At 38.5% G+C, this 18,684-nt stretch overlaps 1 protein-coding gene across 1 annotated transcript; it reads right to left on the bottom strand.

The window, feature by feature from the left end:
* Window positions 1–1,450: 1,450 nt before the first annotated feature.
* On the bottom strand, window positions 1,451–5,797 carry LOC140576659 (acidic mammalian chitinase-like). The gene is made up of 12 exons (XM_072696173.1): window positions 5,773–5,797; window positions 5,628–5,654; window positions 5,334–5,538; window positions 5,183–5,239; window positions 4,916–5,081; window positions 4,298–4,422; window positions 3,839–3,962; window positions 3,544–3,726; window positions 3,161–3,277; window positions 2,949–3,081; window positions 1,989–2,054; window positions 1,451–1,892 (listed from the first exon to the last, which is right to left on the bottom strand). The coding sequence occupies exons 1-12, from the start codon at window positions 5,795–5,797 to the stop codon at window positions 1,705–1,707; spliced, it is 1,416 nt and encodes a 471-aa protein (XP_072552274.1). The 3' UTR covers window positions 1,451–1,704.
* Window positions 5,798–18,684: the final 12,887 nt, after the last annotated feature.

The following is an 18,684-nucleotide window of genomic DNA, read 5'->3' as shown; positions in this document are numbered from 1 at the left end:
TATATATATATATATATATATATATATATATATATATATATAAAGATTTGCATTATACTAAAATTGGCTGTTCTATAAAATGTCCAGTAAAGCTTTAATTGTTTTTTTACACTTTTCTTATCTGGCAGTTGTTCTTTACATTGACAAACTTCCCCAGCTAACGTCCATGTGGGGTCTGTATGGGTAGCTCAGCTGGGAACCTGAAAGCTTTGTCTTTGGATTCCAGGTTGCCCGCCAGAGTCGGTAATGAGACCAGAGGGGTTAAACATGAGCCCCCATCAGGGTTGTACACTAGATGGGACTCGTGAGTTAAGGTGGGAGGTAACAGTTGGGCCCATTTGAAAAGCCCAACTGGCTCCCAGTAACAAAGTATGTACAAACCCACTCAGAGCCCAAGTACAGCATCTACCTTTCAAATGAGACCACACGTTTTGATTTTCATGGGAGGTGTGCAAGGTAGAAAACCCTGCTGTCAATAAAATCTTCAGAGCAAGACTAAAGTTTTCCAGAGAACACTTAGACCAAAAGCAGGACACCTGAGGACACCAGTGTGCTTTGGATAAAATAATCTAAAGTTAAATTATTTGGGCACAGTAACAGAGGACATGTTTGGTGTGAACCGCACACAGCGTTTGAGCACAAGAACCCATATGCCAGCTCTGAAGCATGGAGGTGGCAGTAGGGCCTGAAGAGCTCCCCAACATAGGAAATCGTCATTGTATCGGAGGGAGCTTGAGAAAAATATGAGACCATCTGTCTAACAACCAAAGCTGAAACATCACACCTGAAAGACTTTCTCAGCGTTGATGTCCGAGACTGGTAGATTTTAGAAATTACCAGCTATTAGGGCTGTCCTACATAGGGTGTTCTAACTTTTTCCTTACAAGAAAACTGCATTTCTATTAATAAAATTTTACAAATGATTTCTCAAAGACATTTTTTCATTTTTATTGCTTTAGTTATATAACCTCAATAATTTAATATTGTTTAAATGAAGATCAAATATCAGCGTTTTTAAATATACTACAAAAGACAAAAAGGTTTTAATGGAGTGTCCTAACCTTTTTACATGACTGGACATGCTGGACATGTAAGTTTACACACAGAGGGGGGGAAGAGGTCAGTCATTTATTGGTTATTGCAACTTTATACATGGTGCTTAGTTAGTCCATGTATGCTGTTTGTCCTTAATAGCAAGGTAAGCTGTGCGCTTTAAAATCTGTGTTACAATACATCTGTGATTCTCAAAAGCTGTTTCAAAAAAGTTGTTTCAAATACAATAATGCGAGAACAGCAACAGTAGAGCTTAAAATGAATTTAATATATACGGTTCTAGCAAACACAAGAAAAGGTCCCTGTTTGAGAGCCCCCTGCAATACATTTACAAAGTCCAGTTAGCAGTTCATAAGTTATAGTAAATGGCACATCTATATGTATTTACAGTGAAGGGATGCTAAGTGATGCTCGTGACCATTAAGTAGTAGTATAGGTGCAGTTGTTTTTGAAGATAGAGTTTTTGCACTAGTGCCAAGCCAGTAGTTTATCCATGCTCTGCCTTGTGTGCTAAGTAACATAAAGCCAGTTTGTTCTTTGTTAAATTAATCACAAACATATTGCAACTCATTTCTATAGTCATGTATGCAAATACATGCTCTGTCTGCTCAGTAGAAAGTGCTTGTGTGTGCGTCAGGCCAGTGTCCGTGTTCAGTTGCGCCAGGTGCAGCACTTGCAGCTGTCACAGAAGACAGTATTTGCAGGGCAGAGCTGTGTGTATTTACTGCCGTTAACACACTGGATGAAGGACGCCTGGTCATTGGGATTAGAGTAGATACCATCAGGCTTGCCTGCACAGAACTCGGTGCCTGGAAGTGAAGTGGGGGGAGCCGTTGGAGCTGCAGTCGTTTGAGGCCCAGCAGTCGTTTGAGGCCCAGCAGTCGATTGAGGCCCAGCAGTAGTTTGAGGTCCAGCAGTTGTTTGAGGATTAGCACTTGTGGGTGAAGTCGGGCAAGGCAAACAAGTAGTGGGTGCCGGAAGAGTGGGTAGAGTAGGCAGGTCTGTCAATAAAAAGCACAGACAAGGCATTCATTATCTTTTTATTATTGTAAGTATGCAGTGCAGTCAGTTTTTAAAAAGACTACTTGTTTTAGTAACTTTGAGTACTTTGAGGTTGGTGTAGCTAGCATAGTGGGTAACAACACTGCCAGCCTTCCTGTGCCAGATTCCCTAGCTGAGCAAGTACACCCCACTACACCAGTATGAGTACCTGGGCAAAGCTCCTAGCTAGCTAACAACAACGGCCTATCTGTGTAGCATGATTCATACGTAAACCGCTTTGGATTACAAGGTCAGCCTAATGCCTAAAATGTAAATATTAAATTTTGAGAAGAAAGGAGGCTGGATGGAGGCACATGAGCACATGGCTCTGTTTGTATTTAGTCCTTGCTGCCTCCTCCCTAGTTTCCCCCTTTTGCCCCACCTTGTCATTTATCTCCCAGGTGTTCTCCATTGTAACGTCTCACATTGTTGGTCTCACCCACTCCTGTACCCCATATCTACAACTACAAAGTCAGACTACAACTACAGACTACAACAGTGCTTTAAATATATACAATTTTTATATCATTGTGCTAAAATCTCAGACTAATCTCAGATTACAGAGAAGTTTCTGTTCGTGTTTTGGTAAATTGACGCATTGAAGAGGTCCAATGAAACATTTTGGACAAAATAATCAAAACTAATCCTAAATCATGTCATATTTGTGGCAGTGCTTTTTAATGTATCGCCTTTTTTCAGCCTTAAATATTTAATATTATTATCATATCATAATTGTTATATGTAGCAATGGAAGAAATTGCGTCCATATCATGCAGCTCTGCATAAACAGTGTCATTAAAGGCTAAAATAACCTTGCGTCATTACTTTACACTATAATAAAGCTGTAGGTGTACCTGTATTCAGAAGTTTTTTAAGGTGGCTGATAAGAGTGTAGTTTCCCTTCCCACAGAACTGTCCTGCAAAGTCATCCAGATCCAGGGCCCAGACGAAAGCCCCTCCAAACTTATTATCTTGCAGGTAACGCACCTGAAATGGGGAAAAACCTGTAAGATGTGCCTAGAAATGGTGAAGAATCAGGTTAAGGACAAAGCTTTTTTGTGCTTACCTTTATTTCATAGCTCTCCTGGGTGTCAAAACCCACCCACTCATTTTCTTTGGAGGCATAAGGTACTTTCTGATCCTTAATCCATTGAATGTTGGTTCCCTGAATGAAGCTGCAGATCTGATGAAAGTGACCTTTTATTACTATGCTGTTAAAGTGATAGTTCAGCACAAAAATACACCCGTAGGCCTACACAATTATCATTTAACTCAAATGTGATGTGATGGGTTTTATGATGTAGCTGTGATGTGAGTGTACTTAATAACCTATAAGCTCGCTTACTTGTTAGCTACATTAGCTTTGTAGCTCTGGAGCAGAACTACCCACTAAGTTGTGCATGAAGTGCTATGTGTTTGTATATCCCAGTGAGCTGTGTATGAGCAGACCTCATAGTAGGACCAGAATCCTGCCTCTCTGGTGTAAGCCCCGGCAGAAGCAGCACCACTGGCTGGAGCTCCAACCCCACTGGCTGCAGTCGTCAGACGGAATGTCCTACCATACGTGGCAAAACCCATCCTCAGTTTCTCCACAGGGGTCCCCTGATCCTTCCAATACGTCATTGCGTAATCCTGCAAAATCAGCATGAAGTGTTCTTGTACATTCTACATCCCACCATCTCTCACAAATAGAAGATGCTCTTAATTTAAAGTACGACTGAAGCAGTAGAAGTTGCATTTTTACAGTGTTGAAGTAGATAAGATCTCCTTGGTCATGGGAACCTCGATACAGAGGACTGTTGTGGCCAGTGAACGTCTCCCAGGCCCCATGGAAGTCATAGGTCATCACGCTGATGAAGTCTAGATACCTGTATCAATCAAATCCAAAGGTTTAGAATCAGTGTTTTAAATACTATATGGATAAATTGGTGGCATGTCAGTTATGCAATGATTCTATGTCAGTCCTGTTCGACTTCATGATCCTTTAGTTAGACTTTAGTTAGACACTAATATATATATATATATATAATATTTTAAATATACTTTCTAGACTGCAATATTAAAATTCTGCATTATTGAGCTATTAATGTATAGACATAACAAACATTATTCATATGACAAGTAAATCTAAACCTGTAGGCCTTCAGTATTTCTCCTAAATATACACACATATGGAATTCATCTGCAATGAGCCATAGCTTACTTGGAGATTTCAGCAATTTCATAGCCAGCGTCTATGGTTTCCTTCCCAGCAGCCACTGCAGCTGTGAGCATCAGTCTGGGACGTCCAGTAGCCTTGCCTTCAGCTTCATAGGCCTCCAAAAGCTCCTACAGGGTGTTAACACAGGGACAGTTCATCAAAACCCCATTACACTTATACAGTTAAGTTCAGGACCTGTGTGTTCCAGGCATCTGGGCCCTATTCACTATATAGTGCACTACTTTGGGGATCCGCTATTTTGTAGTGGTGTCCGTAAACATGGGGCCGCATTTTCAGTGCACTATTACAATCCCACCATAACAATGCACTCTGCTGCAGTCCGAAAACCTTCACTACCATGCCGAATTCTGTTTCCTTTAACAGTGCTCTGTACAGTGATCTGGATTTTCGCATGTAGGGGATAGTGAACAGGGCCCAGCTTAAGACGGCATTTAAGCAAAAGTCTGTAAAAAAAAAAACAGAGTCTGTCAAGCTTCCTGTGTTGAGAGAGACCGGATGCGGTAAGATGTTCCTTCGTAGTTCTGTAAGTTACTCAGTATTTAACTTAGACTCCTCTCACCTCTGTAGAAACCTAAGACAATAAAAATCTGGAGGACTGACCTTACAGAGCAGAGTGAATCTCTGCTTGTCCTCTGGAGGGCTTCCACGGGATCCGGGATACTCCCAGTCCAGATCCAGCCCATCAAAGCCGTGGGTTCTCAGGAACTTGATGGAGGACTGGATGAACGTCTTTCTGTTTGCTGGGGTGGACACCATGGTAGTGAACCTGGACAAGACAAGTGTGTATTTTTCTTTTCCCCCATGTTAAAATGTCTGTGTTTCACACCTCAACAGAGATCCACTAACATGATCATTAAAGGTGCTTACTGAGTTGTACCGAAGTTCCACCCTCCAACAGCCAGAAGTGTTTTCAGACTGGGGTTCCTGTTCAACCCAATAGTGAAATCTATGATTAGCAAGCCAGCTTGATAAAGTACAATATTAATTATTCATCTGCTGAAGACAACAGAACACACACCTTTGCTTCAAATTGTTAAAGGATTTGTAGAGAGTCTCATCATTCCACTCATAGGTGACCAGCTCGTTAGCGTAGTTAATGATGGAGAAGGCATAGATCAGATGTGTACACAGTTGGGGATCAACGTTATCAGGCATGTACTTTCCAGTACCAGGTCTGTACTGGGACCAGTTTGTGAAGTAGCATATAAGCTCGGAAGCAGAACCTTAAACAATAAAACAAATATGATTAGATACGTGTAAAAAATACATAAATCATGTATTTATGAATATATTGATTCAATAGAAAGCTCACCAAAATGACTCAGTAACAGGCAAAGGACTAAAATGTAACAAATACAAAGAAAATGTTTAAGCATATAAATGTCAATATAAAAATAAAATATTATTAATAACTATATATACAATATAAAAGCCAAATCCAGCTCTGTAGCATCTACCTGCCAAGAGAGTTAGTCGGGTCATTGTAGCCTCAGTGTTACACCTGCTGCTCTTTCTGCAGTGAGCAAAAAGAGAAATTAAGAGAAGTTATATTGACTGCTTGACCTACACATGACAATGATTGACCAGTACACACACTCAGACGTCACTAAAACGGTCATGTGTCGCACACGTCACATGAAGAAGAAAAAAAAATCTGTTCTTGTGTAATCATGCTCACAAATTTGTAATGGCTCCAAATGTATTCATGACCTATTGGCTAACAAAGTGAACGCTCACTGAACCTTACAGCAGGAAACACACGCCGTTCAATCACGGCTTCTTATATTTCACCTACAAACCAACAGATTATTTTAAGCTCTTTAGCTTAAGCTGATCAAACTAAGTCAGCACAAATGTTTGCATTATTATCAAAAATGTATTCCTGCTGCAGTTCCTGTGCATGAATACAAAGAAAAATACTTCTGCTCACGTTAATCGCTCACCTACGAGTTCCTTAACCCCAGACAATAGTGGAAGTCTTTTTAGTGCTATTTACACTACTTCTCCAAATGTCTGTGGACACCCCTTCTAATGAATGCATTCAGCTACATCAGGTTGCATTCCATTGCTGACACAGGTGTGCAAATGCACAGACACACATATGCAGCTTGTTTTTAATAGAATAGGACTCTTTGGAGCAGATAAAAACATACGGTGGAACGGTGTTCTCTGCAATGATGGTGCAGCAGGGCTCCATTCAATACTTTTGGGATGGGTTTTGGGGGGTGGGGGTGGGGATGAGGTGGTGTGGTGACCATCCAGCATCCTGATCTGTTTAACACTCTTGTTGCTCTCGCAGCAATGCTTGAAGATCTTGTGGAAAGCCTTCAGTAGAGACATCAAGATAAAGTTTTAATACCCTTGATTTTGGAAGAAACTATGAATGAGCAGGTGTCCCAATACTTTTGTCCATATGGTGTACAAACTTTTCTTTCAATATTTTCTATGTAGAACGATTTACAAGAGATTACAAGAGAAGATTTACAAGAGAAGAACATTTTACCAGAAAAACAACCTTTAAAACGTTCAAGTGAGTGTTGGAATTGTCAAGATTCTACAGAGGCAAGCATTTCGGGGACCCAGGGCAAAATATCTGTTACTGTGAATACCTTATCAAGTAAAAGATGAACTGATTTCCAATAGGGACAAAGATGACGCAGTTCTTTAATGTGAACTGTTTGGAGTGGATTTGAGTAGTTGAAGTGTTTATTAAGGTTTGGAATATGCATCACTGGGTGCATCACTTTTCTAAAGATAACTGTAAACCTGACAGCCCTGATATGAACAATAGTTTCTTTTACATTCATCCATGACATCGCAGTTCTAAAGGGAAACTAAGACTTGCTGTATACTACAGTCAAAAGATCAAATCAAAGTTTGGCTCTCTTTTGCATTCTTCCATGGTGGTAACTTTTGCAAGAATGCAAGAATTCCATGGTGGTAATTTCATCAGAAACATATCAACAGAAGGTTATTACAAGTCAGCTGAATAGAATTTGCATAAAAAAAAATCACACTAATCTTCCTTAAAATGTTTTATCTTTATTAACTTCATGTATTTTGTAGATCAATCTCCATGCCACTGTATATACTGCCACTGCTTTTACCTAAGAACCCTTAAATAACCTTTTTTTTAAGAGTGTACTTGGGCTGCAACTAAGGGCTATTTTGATTATTCGGATTATGAATCGCACAGTTACCAAATAACTCTTATGTAGCTTTCAGCCTTTAAATTTAACTTGAGATTGTTTATGCATTTGCTAACTAAAAATGAATTAAAGTTGAATCCCTTTTTCAGAAATTCACTGCATTAATGAACTTCCCTGCAATAATACTACAGTATCTTAGCAACAACCAAATATAACACAAGTAAATCCACTTAATCCACAAATGTGAGACAGTATTTTTAGCGATTTTGTCTTGGGTATTAAGTACATGGTCTGTTTACTCATTTGTATTAGTGACTTTAATTTTGACACAACCTGTTTATTTGTTTCTTAGTCACTTTTGTCGAATTTTGAGAAACTTGTGATGACATCACCAACTAATTGACTATTTGATTATTTGTCAGCTCATTTGTCAATGACAATTCTAGTCGACTAAGTCTATTAGACACTGCATCCCTACAGCGCACACATGACCGTGTCAGCTATACCTGGGTTTGTTTAAACTTAGATTATCGTTCACCCACTAATGAATATTCAGGAGACGGATGACATCATAATCAGATAAAACTCTCAGTTGCATCATCAATGATTACTCATGACTGAAGACTGAGGTAGTTAAAATGTCCATACTTCTGTTAGAAGAATGTACTTCCAATCCTGGGGCTGTTTGATGTGGGTACCCAGATAAGAGTACCCACATGATGTGTGAATACCACAAGTGCAGAGAGAGTGAAGCCTTTGTCTCAGCCCTGACATGAATGACAGCTTAAATCATTTAAGACATGATGTGATGCCGTTTTGAAGGGAAGCTATGACCTGGTGTACACCAGTACAGAACATGAAAACGAATGTTGGCTGCATTCTTTCATTAAGGGAACATTTCCTCTGAACAGTAGACGGCGTCGTGACGGTCAGCTGAATGGAACTATCAGTATGGCGCACTGATGCATTCTGTGATACAAATGTTGTTAAATTGAACACATCACTCTCCTGCGTATAAAGCTAATAATTATAATTATATTTCTTCCTTCTCTTTTTCTTCATTTATTTTGAAGATTATTTTGTTGATTATAGCATCAACTCTGGAGTTTACTCCAAGATCTTAATTTCAGATAATAGTGGAAAGAATTACGGTCTGATCCCATTTAGTGCTGGTTAATTTCCAGCTGCACTTTGAAACCAGTGCTGCACCTTAACTTTTCAGGTTGTCCAATAGCTGCCATACTGTCCTTAGCACCCTAAAAACAAATCACACAAAAATAATATATATATATATATATATATATATATATATATATATATATATATATATATTTAAAGATGCATTAATTATTTAATGCAACTCATTTATTTATAGTAATTCTATATACATTCTAGTATACATATATAAAACCACTGCTTGTAAATGCATTGGAGGACGTACTTTGAAGATGCTGATCTGGCAATATGCAATATTTCATTTTTGAAATTTAACCTTTTAGTCATTTTCTAAATGTTCTGCTAAATGTAGGCTTTATAAAATATTAATTAGTTTCAGCTAATTTGTGAATAATCCTTACCTGCATGTACACTAGCAACTGTATGTCTTATGAACATATAAAGAGTACAGCTATGATAAGAAGCAAACAGTAAATAGAAACACTGGATTTCAAAGTAATCATTATAATGCTACAGAAAGTTGATACACCTTCTTAAGAGGTAATCATTCTTCTGTTTCCTGTTTTTGTGTCCAGCTTCAGGTAAGAGAGGGAAAGAAAAATTCTGAAAAGAAATCCAGTGAAGACTCTCTTACAGTCACACCTGCAGCAGACCCTGAGCATTCAGATACAGTCAGCTGAGGACCTGAATCCCAGGGAGGCACACTGCATCTTGTTTTGACAGGAAATGGTAGATAGGATTCATTCAGGAAACTTCATGAAGATTTGCCAGTCTTTGCCATTTTCTTTTTTACTACTTCATTTTTAGTCAATGGCTGGGAGGACAAAGTGCTAGTTTAATGTTTTTGCAAGAGATTCCATGTATAAAAGCATACTAAAGCATTATAAAGGTTATCTTGTCCAGCGTTCATTTCTATAGACATATAGAGCTACATCCATGGATAATATTAGATGAACATGTTGTGGTCATGTATTTAGATGTAAGCAATCAATTTAAAGTGAAATATTAGTGTTGCATTAATATTTAGTTCATATTGTAGCTATGTTTTAGTCATTTTATAAGCACTTCTAATTGATATTTAAGATGCGATTTAAGTTTTTTGAAGACTTCAATATTTTAGCACAGGTTTGAAATGTTGCATGGTTACATATTAACAAAATTGAAATGGCTTCGATGTCTGCAACCATGCAGGAAATAAAAAAAAAAAAAAAGAGAGATATTTACAATGTGTCAAATTCACAGGTAATTTAACACCATATTCCGTTATCAATTCATCTTTATCTCCTAGTTTTCTCTCCCCATGCCCTACTAAGGCTATAGGAGACTTTATGATCCTCAGACCACTTTACTGAAGTTCCTTTGATGAGCAGACTCAGTGGAATAAAAAATATCTAGTGGCATAAAGGTCATATAATCGTCTGATCAATGGTTTCGCACAGTGATAAGACATTCAACACAATTTACTTAGGGTGCAGGTGTGCGTCATCGGTGTAGATGTCACTAAAGTTTTCCACTGATGTGAAACCAAATTGCTCGTGATAAAGTGATAGAAGTAAATTGATGACAGAGCTCATAGCAGGCCCCAAATCCTGCCTCTATGCTCTATGAACCAATAGTTGCATATGAACCCAGACATGGTGGAGGTCAAAGGATCAAGTCCACGTAACTCAGATAGCCCAAACGCGAGCACAACCATTGCGTTCTAACTTCTCTCTTCATGCCTCCCTCAAGAACCTGCTTTGACAGTGATGACCTTTCCTTCAAGCTGGGCAGTGGTGGCTCTGTGGGAAGAGCACTGAGTTATTAATAACAGGGTTGTGGGTTGGTTTTCTTAGCTGCCACTGTTGGGCCCCTAAGCAAGGCTCTAAACCCTCTCTGCTCCCTGTGTGCTGCAGCGCTGGCTGCCCACTGCTCTGGGCAGTGTGCTCACATCAAACTCAGTTCACAAAACTAGTATTCGCTGGACCTGGCCTGAGTGTAACCTGCACTGCATCCACTCAGCCATGTAAGGACCCACCTGTGTACATAGAGACAATGGAAGTACTTACCACGCTCTCCAAAAGACGTACTTCTTGAGGAGAGGGGGAGTGTAATAGCTCCTTTAGTTTTCACTGTTTACACAGATAGGTCCTTACACAGCAAAATGGGCCCAGTTCAGGTTACACTCAGGCCAGGTTCTGCTCATTAAAGCCTTCAAAAGCCTGTGGAAACAGATTGAGGCATGGCTCAGTCATCATGGTCAGTGCCTTTGTCTGTTGATGGTAACTACAATGCACATACTGTGGTGACGCTCTCACACTCTGTACCTGTCACACTCTACACAATAGTTCCTTAACGTGATGTTGTAAGATTTTCAAAAGACATAGAAACCACCCATGATGACAAGGGCACCACACCTGTGAAGGAATGTATATGCTATTTAAAAGCTTCCTCTTTTTTATGTCTAGTCATTCTTACTTGCTAGTTGTGTCCCAATTCAGGGGCTGCATCCTTCGAAGGATGCAGCCTACAAAGACAGCCTTCAAAGGCTGTACAGGCCAAAAAGAAATTAGATCTCCTGGTTGCGTCACAGCACTGCTGTTTCCTGCCCTTTGCACCATTGCATCCTGATTTTGTCTTAAACAAAAGGCCTAATTTTCTAGTTGATTTTTTAGTTTGGATGTCCTTAATTGTAATTGTATATGCATATATATTCATGAAATAATAATAAAAAATAACAACCAATTTCAGCAAAAGTATGTTTATGGACATCGTCACCGGCAAGCAATGAGTCTCAGGATATGTAGGCTGGTGAAGGATCTACTCATTGGAATCTTTGTTACCATGGAAAATGGCTGCATACGAAGGAGCCTTTGAAATGGGACAACCTAGTCGTGCTACTGCGACCCAATCACCTATTAAATAAAACCTCTGAAAGATGCAGCCCCTGAATTGGGACACACTAGCTGACAAGTTAGCAGTGTCAGTCAATGCCACATATTTATCTCCAGTGTTTAATTGGTTTACACAACTGTGACCCCTTATGCTCTGTGACTTTTATTGCACCCTAAGGGTTACTAATCAGTAACTACACGCAAAGGAATGCAAACCGAAGAGCTTATGAGGTTCTGGGTGTCTAGCTAAACAGCATGATTAATGACAGTGGTGGTCCAGGTCAGATGAGCTGTTTGGGTGAATAGCTAAAGCTAGAAAAAAAGTTTTTAAACCTCATGAATGTACAAAAAATTGACAATGAGACACACAGTGTCTTTTGGATTAAAACAAATGATGTTTAACTGATGATGTTTCATTGTTTCTGCCAAGTAAAACAAAACGGTACCTTTAAATTTCCTAATTGAAAGAGGGGATTCAAGGCAGGTGGGCGTGGGTGCTGCACAGCCTTTGCCTAGGTTTATTACTTCTGGGGTTCCTCGAGAGAATATTTTAGGTCATTTTTTTATGTTTTGAGGTGTTCTCTTGAAAGGAGACTTGTGACCACCGTCTTTCAGGTGCAATCATAAAAACATTTTATTCCAATCAAAAGTACAGTGTGGAGAGAGTCTGCCAATTCTCTCTCTACCTAGACAAAGGAAAACCTCACATTTTATACCCTACTACATGTCATATGTTGTTGCACTGTTCCCATATGTAGGATGTCAATGTCTAACCAATATGGGGTGAAAATCAGCCCCCACTGTTGCTTAACATACATAGTACACATGGAGACGCTGAATCGACTCAACATCTCTGTTACTTACATTGGAGTGTATGTCCAATTTAAACAATCTCCTATATTTGAACAACATGTGCAGTTTTACCAAGTTAGGCCTGGAAATAGATCTCGCTCTTCTTTCCCGAGTCTAGCCCATGTGACCTCACCATATTATTCCTTAACTCCATACCATTCCTTCAGGTATATGAGCATCCGCATAGCTAATGAATATACTACAGTTTTTTTTTAAATATGTTAATGATATGTTATTGAATAGTCATATGTTGGACAAAAGTGTTGGGACACCTGCTCACCCATTGTTTTTTTTTTTGGAAATTAAGTGTATAAAAAAATGTAAAACGTTTGATTCTGAAAGAATCTATTCAAATGAAACGCAGTGTGTACAAACTTTCTGTAGCATTATAATGATTCTTTTGAAATCCACTGAAACAATTGTTTATTTACTGATTTAGTTTTGTGTTGCTTCTTATTATATCTCTACTCTTTAAATGTTAATAAGACATGTAGTAACTATTCTTATTCACATATTTGCTGAAATTTAAAATCTACATTTAGCAGAAATAGTTTTGAAACCTGACTAAAATATTAACATTTCAAAGATGATATATTGCATATAGCATCTATATAGGTAAAGTAAATCATCCAATGCATTAACATTTAAGCAATGTTTGTATATATGGAAATGCAATTCATATATGAATAAATATGAATTATGCATGAATAATCTATATTATTAAAAAGGTTTTTGCATGATTTTGTTAATTGACATCCATGTACAGGACATGTGGAATGACTACATGAGATCCATGTAATCTTTCACCGATAGGGTGCTTAAAGATATGTTAAGGTTCAACTTAAAATATAATGCAATGGTCATTTTCTTTGAAAGGCATGATGTTAAAGAAACATTTTAAGCAAGATTAATGTATTATTTATTTTTGGTTTGTCTTTGTCTTTTTATCTTTTTTAAAGAGCCTTATTCTATCGGTAGTACCTCTCTACAGGGACTAGTCAAGCTGAGTGTGTGTATGTGTAGTTGCACACCTGTGCTGGCAGTGGAGGCAACACAAAATTGCTGAATGCATTCGTTACAAGGGGTGTCCACCTGGATATGTTGTGTCCATCTGGACATGTTGTGTATATGAAGATCTTTCATATTGCAGAAAGTACATTTAAGAATTTTCAGGACTCAGTAGGTGTTTGTGAGAGACAGATTAGTACTTGATTTAAGAAAAAATCCATCCTTACTGTTTGGTATTAGAATTAAATTCCTGTAGTTTAATGTTGTTTGGGTTGTGGATATTACAGTTTTGGCATTCGTAGACCTACTTTTTGCTACTAACCAGTGCTGTTGGCACAAACGTGAATAAACAGCCGTACAACGGATGAGCTGAGAATTCAGTTATTTAGGTTCTGGCCAAGGTTAATGAGAATCTCTAATATTTTCATTAGAAAAATTGTCCTTGGGTTATAACATTTACAGATAAGAAAACGATGATTGCCTTGAATGGAGCTTGGATGTATTGGATACATGGCAATAGCATTTTACATTAAAAATCTGTTCCACATTTAATTCCTTTAAAGAAAGGCTTTTTTGAAATTGAATACATGTCAGTGGTATTACATATAATCATGTGGCACACTGCTGTGCTGTAACACTTTATCAAGATTCGGAGACTCTTAATAAACATTGAGGACAAGCAGATAAAACATCATATACATTGTTTTATCTCATGCAATAAAACAAATGCCACTCTAATGATAATCAGTTGAATGGGGTTAAATGGGCCTTCACACCTGGTAGTTTACATAAGTCTGATAAGACACATGCAATAGACCAAATGAAAGTTGCTCTGTCTAGGTCTGTTTATGTTTCACATAGTGATGGTCGCTTCACCATGCACCCTGTAGCCAGGTAGGAACTTGCTTACCTTTATGCTTATCTTTATGGTCCAGCATGACTGCAGGCAATTGTTTGATTCGTTGCTATGCTGCTGTCCTTTAAAAGTCACATTAAACGAGTAATGGCACATCTTCAGTTTTGAAGTAGTTGTAAAACATGGTGCCTTGTGAAACTTGGGCTATTAAGGTCGTCCTTTGTAACCAGAGAGATAAAGGAAGGTATAGGTCTGCTCTCATTGCAAATAGGTCAGGCATGCAGTAGGTTCAGCCCCAGAATGTGATGAAACTGTACACAGCGTGTTCTTAGGGATACCTACCATGTACCTAAACACATATTGGCAATTGTTGCAGAAACAACTGCTGTAGACAGTGGCATGCAAATGTCTGGGCACGTCTGTTTAGGTATCTGCAGCTTGTGCTTCTTGAGGTGGTCCACTGTGGATTTCAGAGCTGTGTTTAGGATCAGTGCTGTAGAAGATATCCCCTTTTCATCTTCAGCTTTTTTTTTTTTTTTTTTTACAGATGGTGTGATGTTTGCTTCCATGGACTGTTGGTTTGCCTTATTTTGCAATCCCACAAGTAGTTGTATCTAAAAGTTCCCTGGCCTTCCAGACCTATACTTGACCTCCTTGTTCCTATTAACTGCCATTTCCTAATTACTTTCTGAACTGTGGAAACGGCTAGTTGATACTGTTTTGAAATCTTTGTACAGCTCAATTATTCTCAGCTGCTGAGAGGTGCCAATGGCTGCTGATTGTTAGAACAAGTTTTGAAAAAGCAGGAGGGAGTATTTATAAAGATTTGTAATTTGCATCACTTGATCTCTCCTTTATGAAGATTGTGAGCAAACCATAACCCTAACAAGCTAATTAAAACTCGACCTGAAAAATGGTACTCCTTTCCTTTTTCCTAATATTTAACTTCAGTTTATCTTCTACTCAACGTTTCTACTTAATGTTTTTTACAGAGCAGGGATGCCTAAACTTTTGCCTGCCACTGTAGGTGTAAAATCACCTAGTGTAGCTCAGGAAAGATACCACCACATGGCCATCACTGACCAGATGTTGTGTTTTTATTGTTTGATGGCATTTTAAGTACAGCAGTAATACTGATGTGGTATTGGTACTTTAGTGTGCATAGAGTGTTTGCTGGCGCAGTGCCTCTAATACATCACTTTAACTTGGATGGAGTGATTCTCCATCTAATATATTGTGCAAACAGCAAATAATCAAAGTCATAGTCTCTAATAAAGTCTACAGTGCAACACAACAGTCCCTGTGGCTAATATACTGCTAAAAACAGACACTAGCAAGCCACTGCCATGTTGGTGTCAGTGCTGTGCTGAGAATAGTCCACCACTTTACTGACAACTGGTCAGTGGAGGTTGTACAGGGTTCTAAATAGAACTGTGACAACACACTGAAACCTCTGAATGTTTAACTAGTCCTTTAAATAGTTCACAATGAATCTTCCCTATGACAGGAAGCTGGATGGACTCTGAAAATGATATTTTATTAGTGATAATTATAAGCAGTTATTATTATATTATATTTTATTAGTACTATTATGTTATAATTATTAACAAAAGGGGTACAAAAATTATCAGGAGTATTAAAAGTGTTAATTTGTAAATACCAGTGGTCATATTGTTTCACTTTAAGTGGTGTTTTTTAAATGCAGAAAGTATAACAACATTTTGTAATAGCATTTTGTTCTGTGGAATGGGGCCATAAGCTCCACAGTAGCATTAAAGCAACATTATGTAACATTATTTCTATAGTATATTAAAATAGCAACTTCAGAATCATGTTGAACAAAGAGAATAGTGTCTTTCTCTTTGCTACTCTGGGCTCGGCATGCTGCTGACTGCACTGTGTGACTTTGGTGAAGTGAGTAATACAATTTTTATGAGAATAGCATTACACTGCGTAACACTGAGTCATATTAGTGTCAAATCCTGTAATATTACTCTACCGCATCAGTCCACATGCTTCTTTCAGTGATGGCTCTGTATCGCTCAACTTGTCCAGAAATGCATGTTTAAAGCAACGAGTGAAAACAGCATTATACGAGAATTGCCATTCCTTGCTCCTGGGCTCCCCCTACAGTCGAGAAGCTGTGAGAGGCTTTGAGCACCCTCAAAAAGGACATACTTTACATGCACTTCTGGACGAGCGCAGAGATACAGAGCTTGCCCTGAAAGTGAAAAAGCATGCAGACTGACACGGTAGAGTAATATTACAGATTTTACACAAATATGACTTTGTTTATCCAGTGTTACGCAGTTATCTGGAAAGTTATCTTGTACGGTTCCCCAAAGTTACAAAGTGGGACAACAATAAAGGTGCTGTTCTCCCTATTAGAGGTCAAAGGAGCATCAATATGATTTTGAAGCTGATATTTTAAGATACAACACCACATAATGTTGCTTTAACACTGCTGATGCTATGTAGGTACATTTTTAAAAAATAGACTTAATGAAATATGAATTAAATTTCAAAATGTTTCTTTGCATACAGTATGTATCTACCTTGTCCTGGAATACAGCAAGAGGTCTTATGAATTGTGAGGGAGTGTGTAGTCACATAGTGGCATGACTCATTCACATAACTCTTGTTGTATGACATTATATTTCTTAAATAAGTTCTGATGGAGCAACAAGGGTGTGTGACAGACCACATGGAACTTATACAAGGTAGTCATCAACCACCAATGCATTACAGCTTCTCTGTGAATCATATACTGTTATAAGTAATCATATGCATTTTAGCGATGTAGCTACATTATGTGATACTAGGTTGGTGTTATTGATTACGCGATGCCAAGGGCAGTGTGTATTGTTGCACTGAATCACATGTGTTATGATACTGGGTGATATGACAATGCATAAACTTCGCAAATAGACTCTCAAGAGTCACATAAAGATGCAAGTGGAAACACATCCAAGACTCATTTAAACCAGAAACAAATCTGATTACTGAAACCACTTCAGGAGGTGGTCTGATACACATTTGAGCCATATTATATAGCAGTGTAAATGCATACCACAGCCAAAACTCCTCCCCTCACAACAAAATAATAGTTGCCCATTGAGAAAATTTGCATATTCCATCCCATTTCAGTCAGACTTACTGGAGATGCATTTGACTACTGAGTGTAAATGCATGAGGCTAAAATCTTGTCAGGATACAATTCAGATACAAGTCACATGAAGTGACCAGGTGTAAAAAAAATCTGTGTATTTTCAAATAAAGGCAACTTTACAAGAGAAAGAGAAAAAATAGGGATGCCCCGATCTGATCCAGTGGCATGTTTTAATGGATTGGGTATCGGCTGTTTTAACCACAATCCAGTTCCGAGTCTTTGCTTCAACCATGGTGTTCAGCGTGCCATCTAGTGTCCTTAAAGTGCCATTAACAGACAGTTGGCAGCAGTAATGACATTTTTAGAAGGTAAATAAAATAGTATAGAGTCTGCATTGTGTAGCTGTTTTACAGTGGAGCATAAAAACATACCATAATATCTGAACCTTTATTAAACCATGACTGAAACGCTCTGTTTTACCAGCGGGAGAACCGCACACTTTAAACCCGCACTGAGGAGCACATTAAGAACCGAGTGATGACTAATGCTAATGCTAATACACACACACATGCTATAGAAACCCAAATCACTGCTATAAAAATCCAAATCACCCACTATAAAAATATATTTCACATCAGTGGTTGACAAACAACAACAGATGTCAGTTCAGAGTGTGTACCACTCATACAAAGTGACTTGACTGCAGTGTTTAAAAGGAATTGGGAGCTGATTGGTCAAGCAGGAGAGTCAGACTGAAATATAAGATATTAAACACACTAAATTAAATCAATCAGTCCAGAATGTTACTAAAAATAATAAATTACTTCAGTATTAATCAGCAGCTCATCATATCTAAACTGTGTCTGTATAATTTATAGAAACACAAGATCAGATCAGTATCAGCTGATCAAAATAACCTGATCAGGACATCCCTAGAAAAACCCTCTGAAACTTTCAATAGAAGTCAATGTATTGTCATATTGGAGCATTTTTTGTATTATTTATTTCAGATTTTTACCCATTTTCTCACCAATTAAGATCATCAATTACCCAACCCATACATATTCTCTCCCTCCTCCCCGTCACATGCACGCCCTCGACACTAGTGAGGGCGAGACCAACACACACCCCATCCGACACGTACACAGCCAGCCCACCTCTTTTTCGAACTGCCACCAATGCCACACATTACCAGGCAGGACCACCCGGGGCCGCCTATACTGGACTCATTCATGGATGAATGGACATTCCAACACAATGTAAATGTGCTGGTTGTGCTGGGTCCCCTGGTCCCCCTGTGTATCCTGTATCCTTTCAGCATACCTTTTATTGTTTCACTTGAACAT

This window comes from Salminus brasiliensis, chromosome 14 (genome assembly GCF_030463535.1).
Source record: "Salminus brasiliensis chromosome 14, fSalBra1.hap2, whole genome shotgun sequence".
NCBI lineage: Eukaryota > Metazoa > Chordata > Actinopteri > Characiformes > Bryconidae > Salminus > Salminus brasiliensis.
This window is presented reverse-complemented; position numbering and strand designations above follow the sequence as displayed.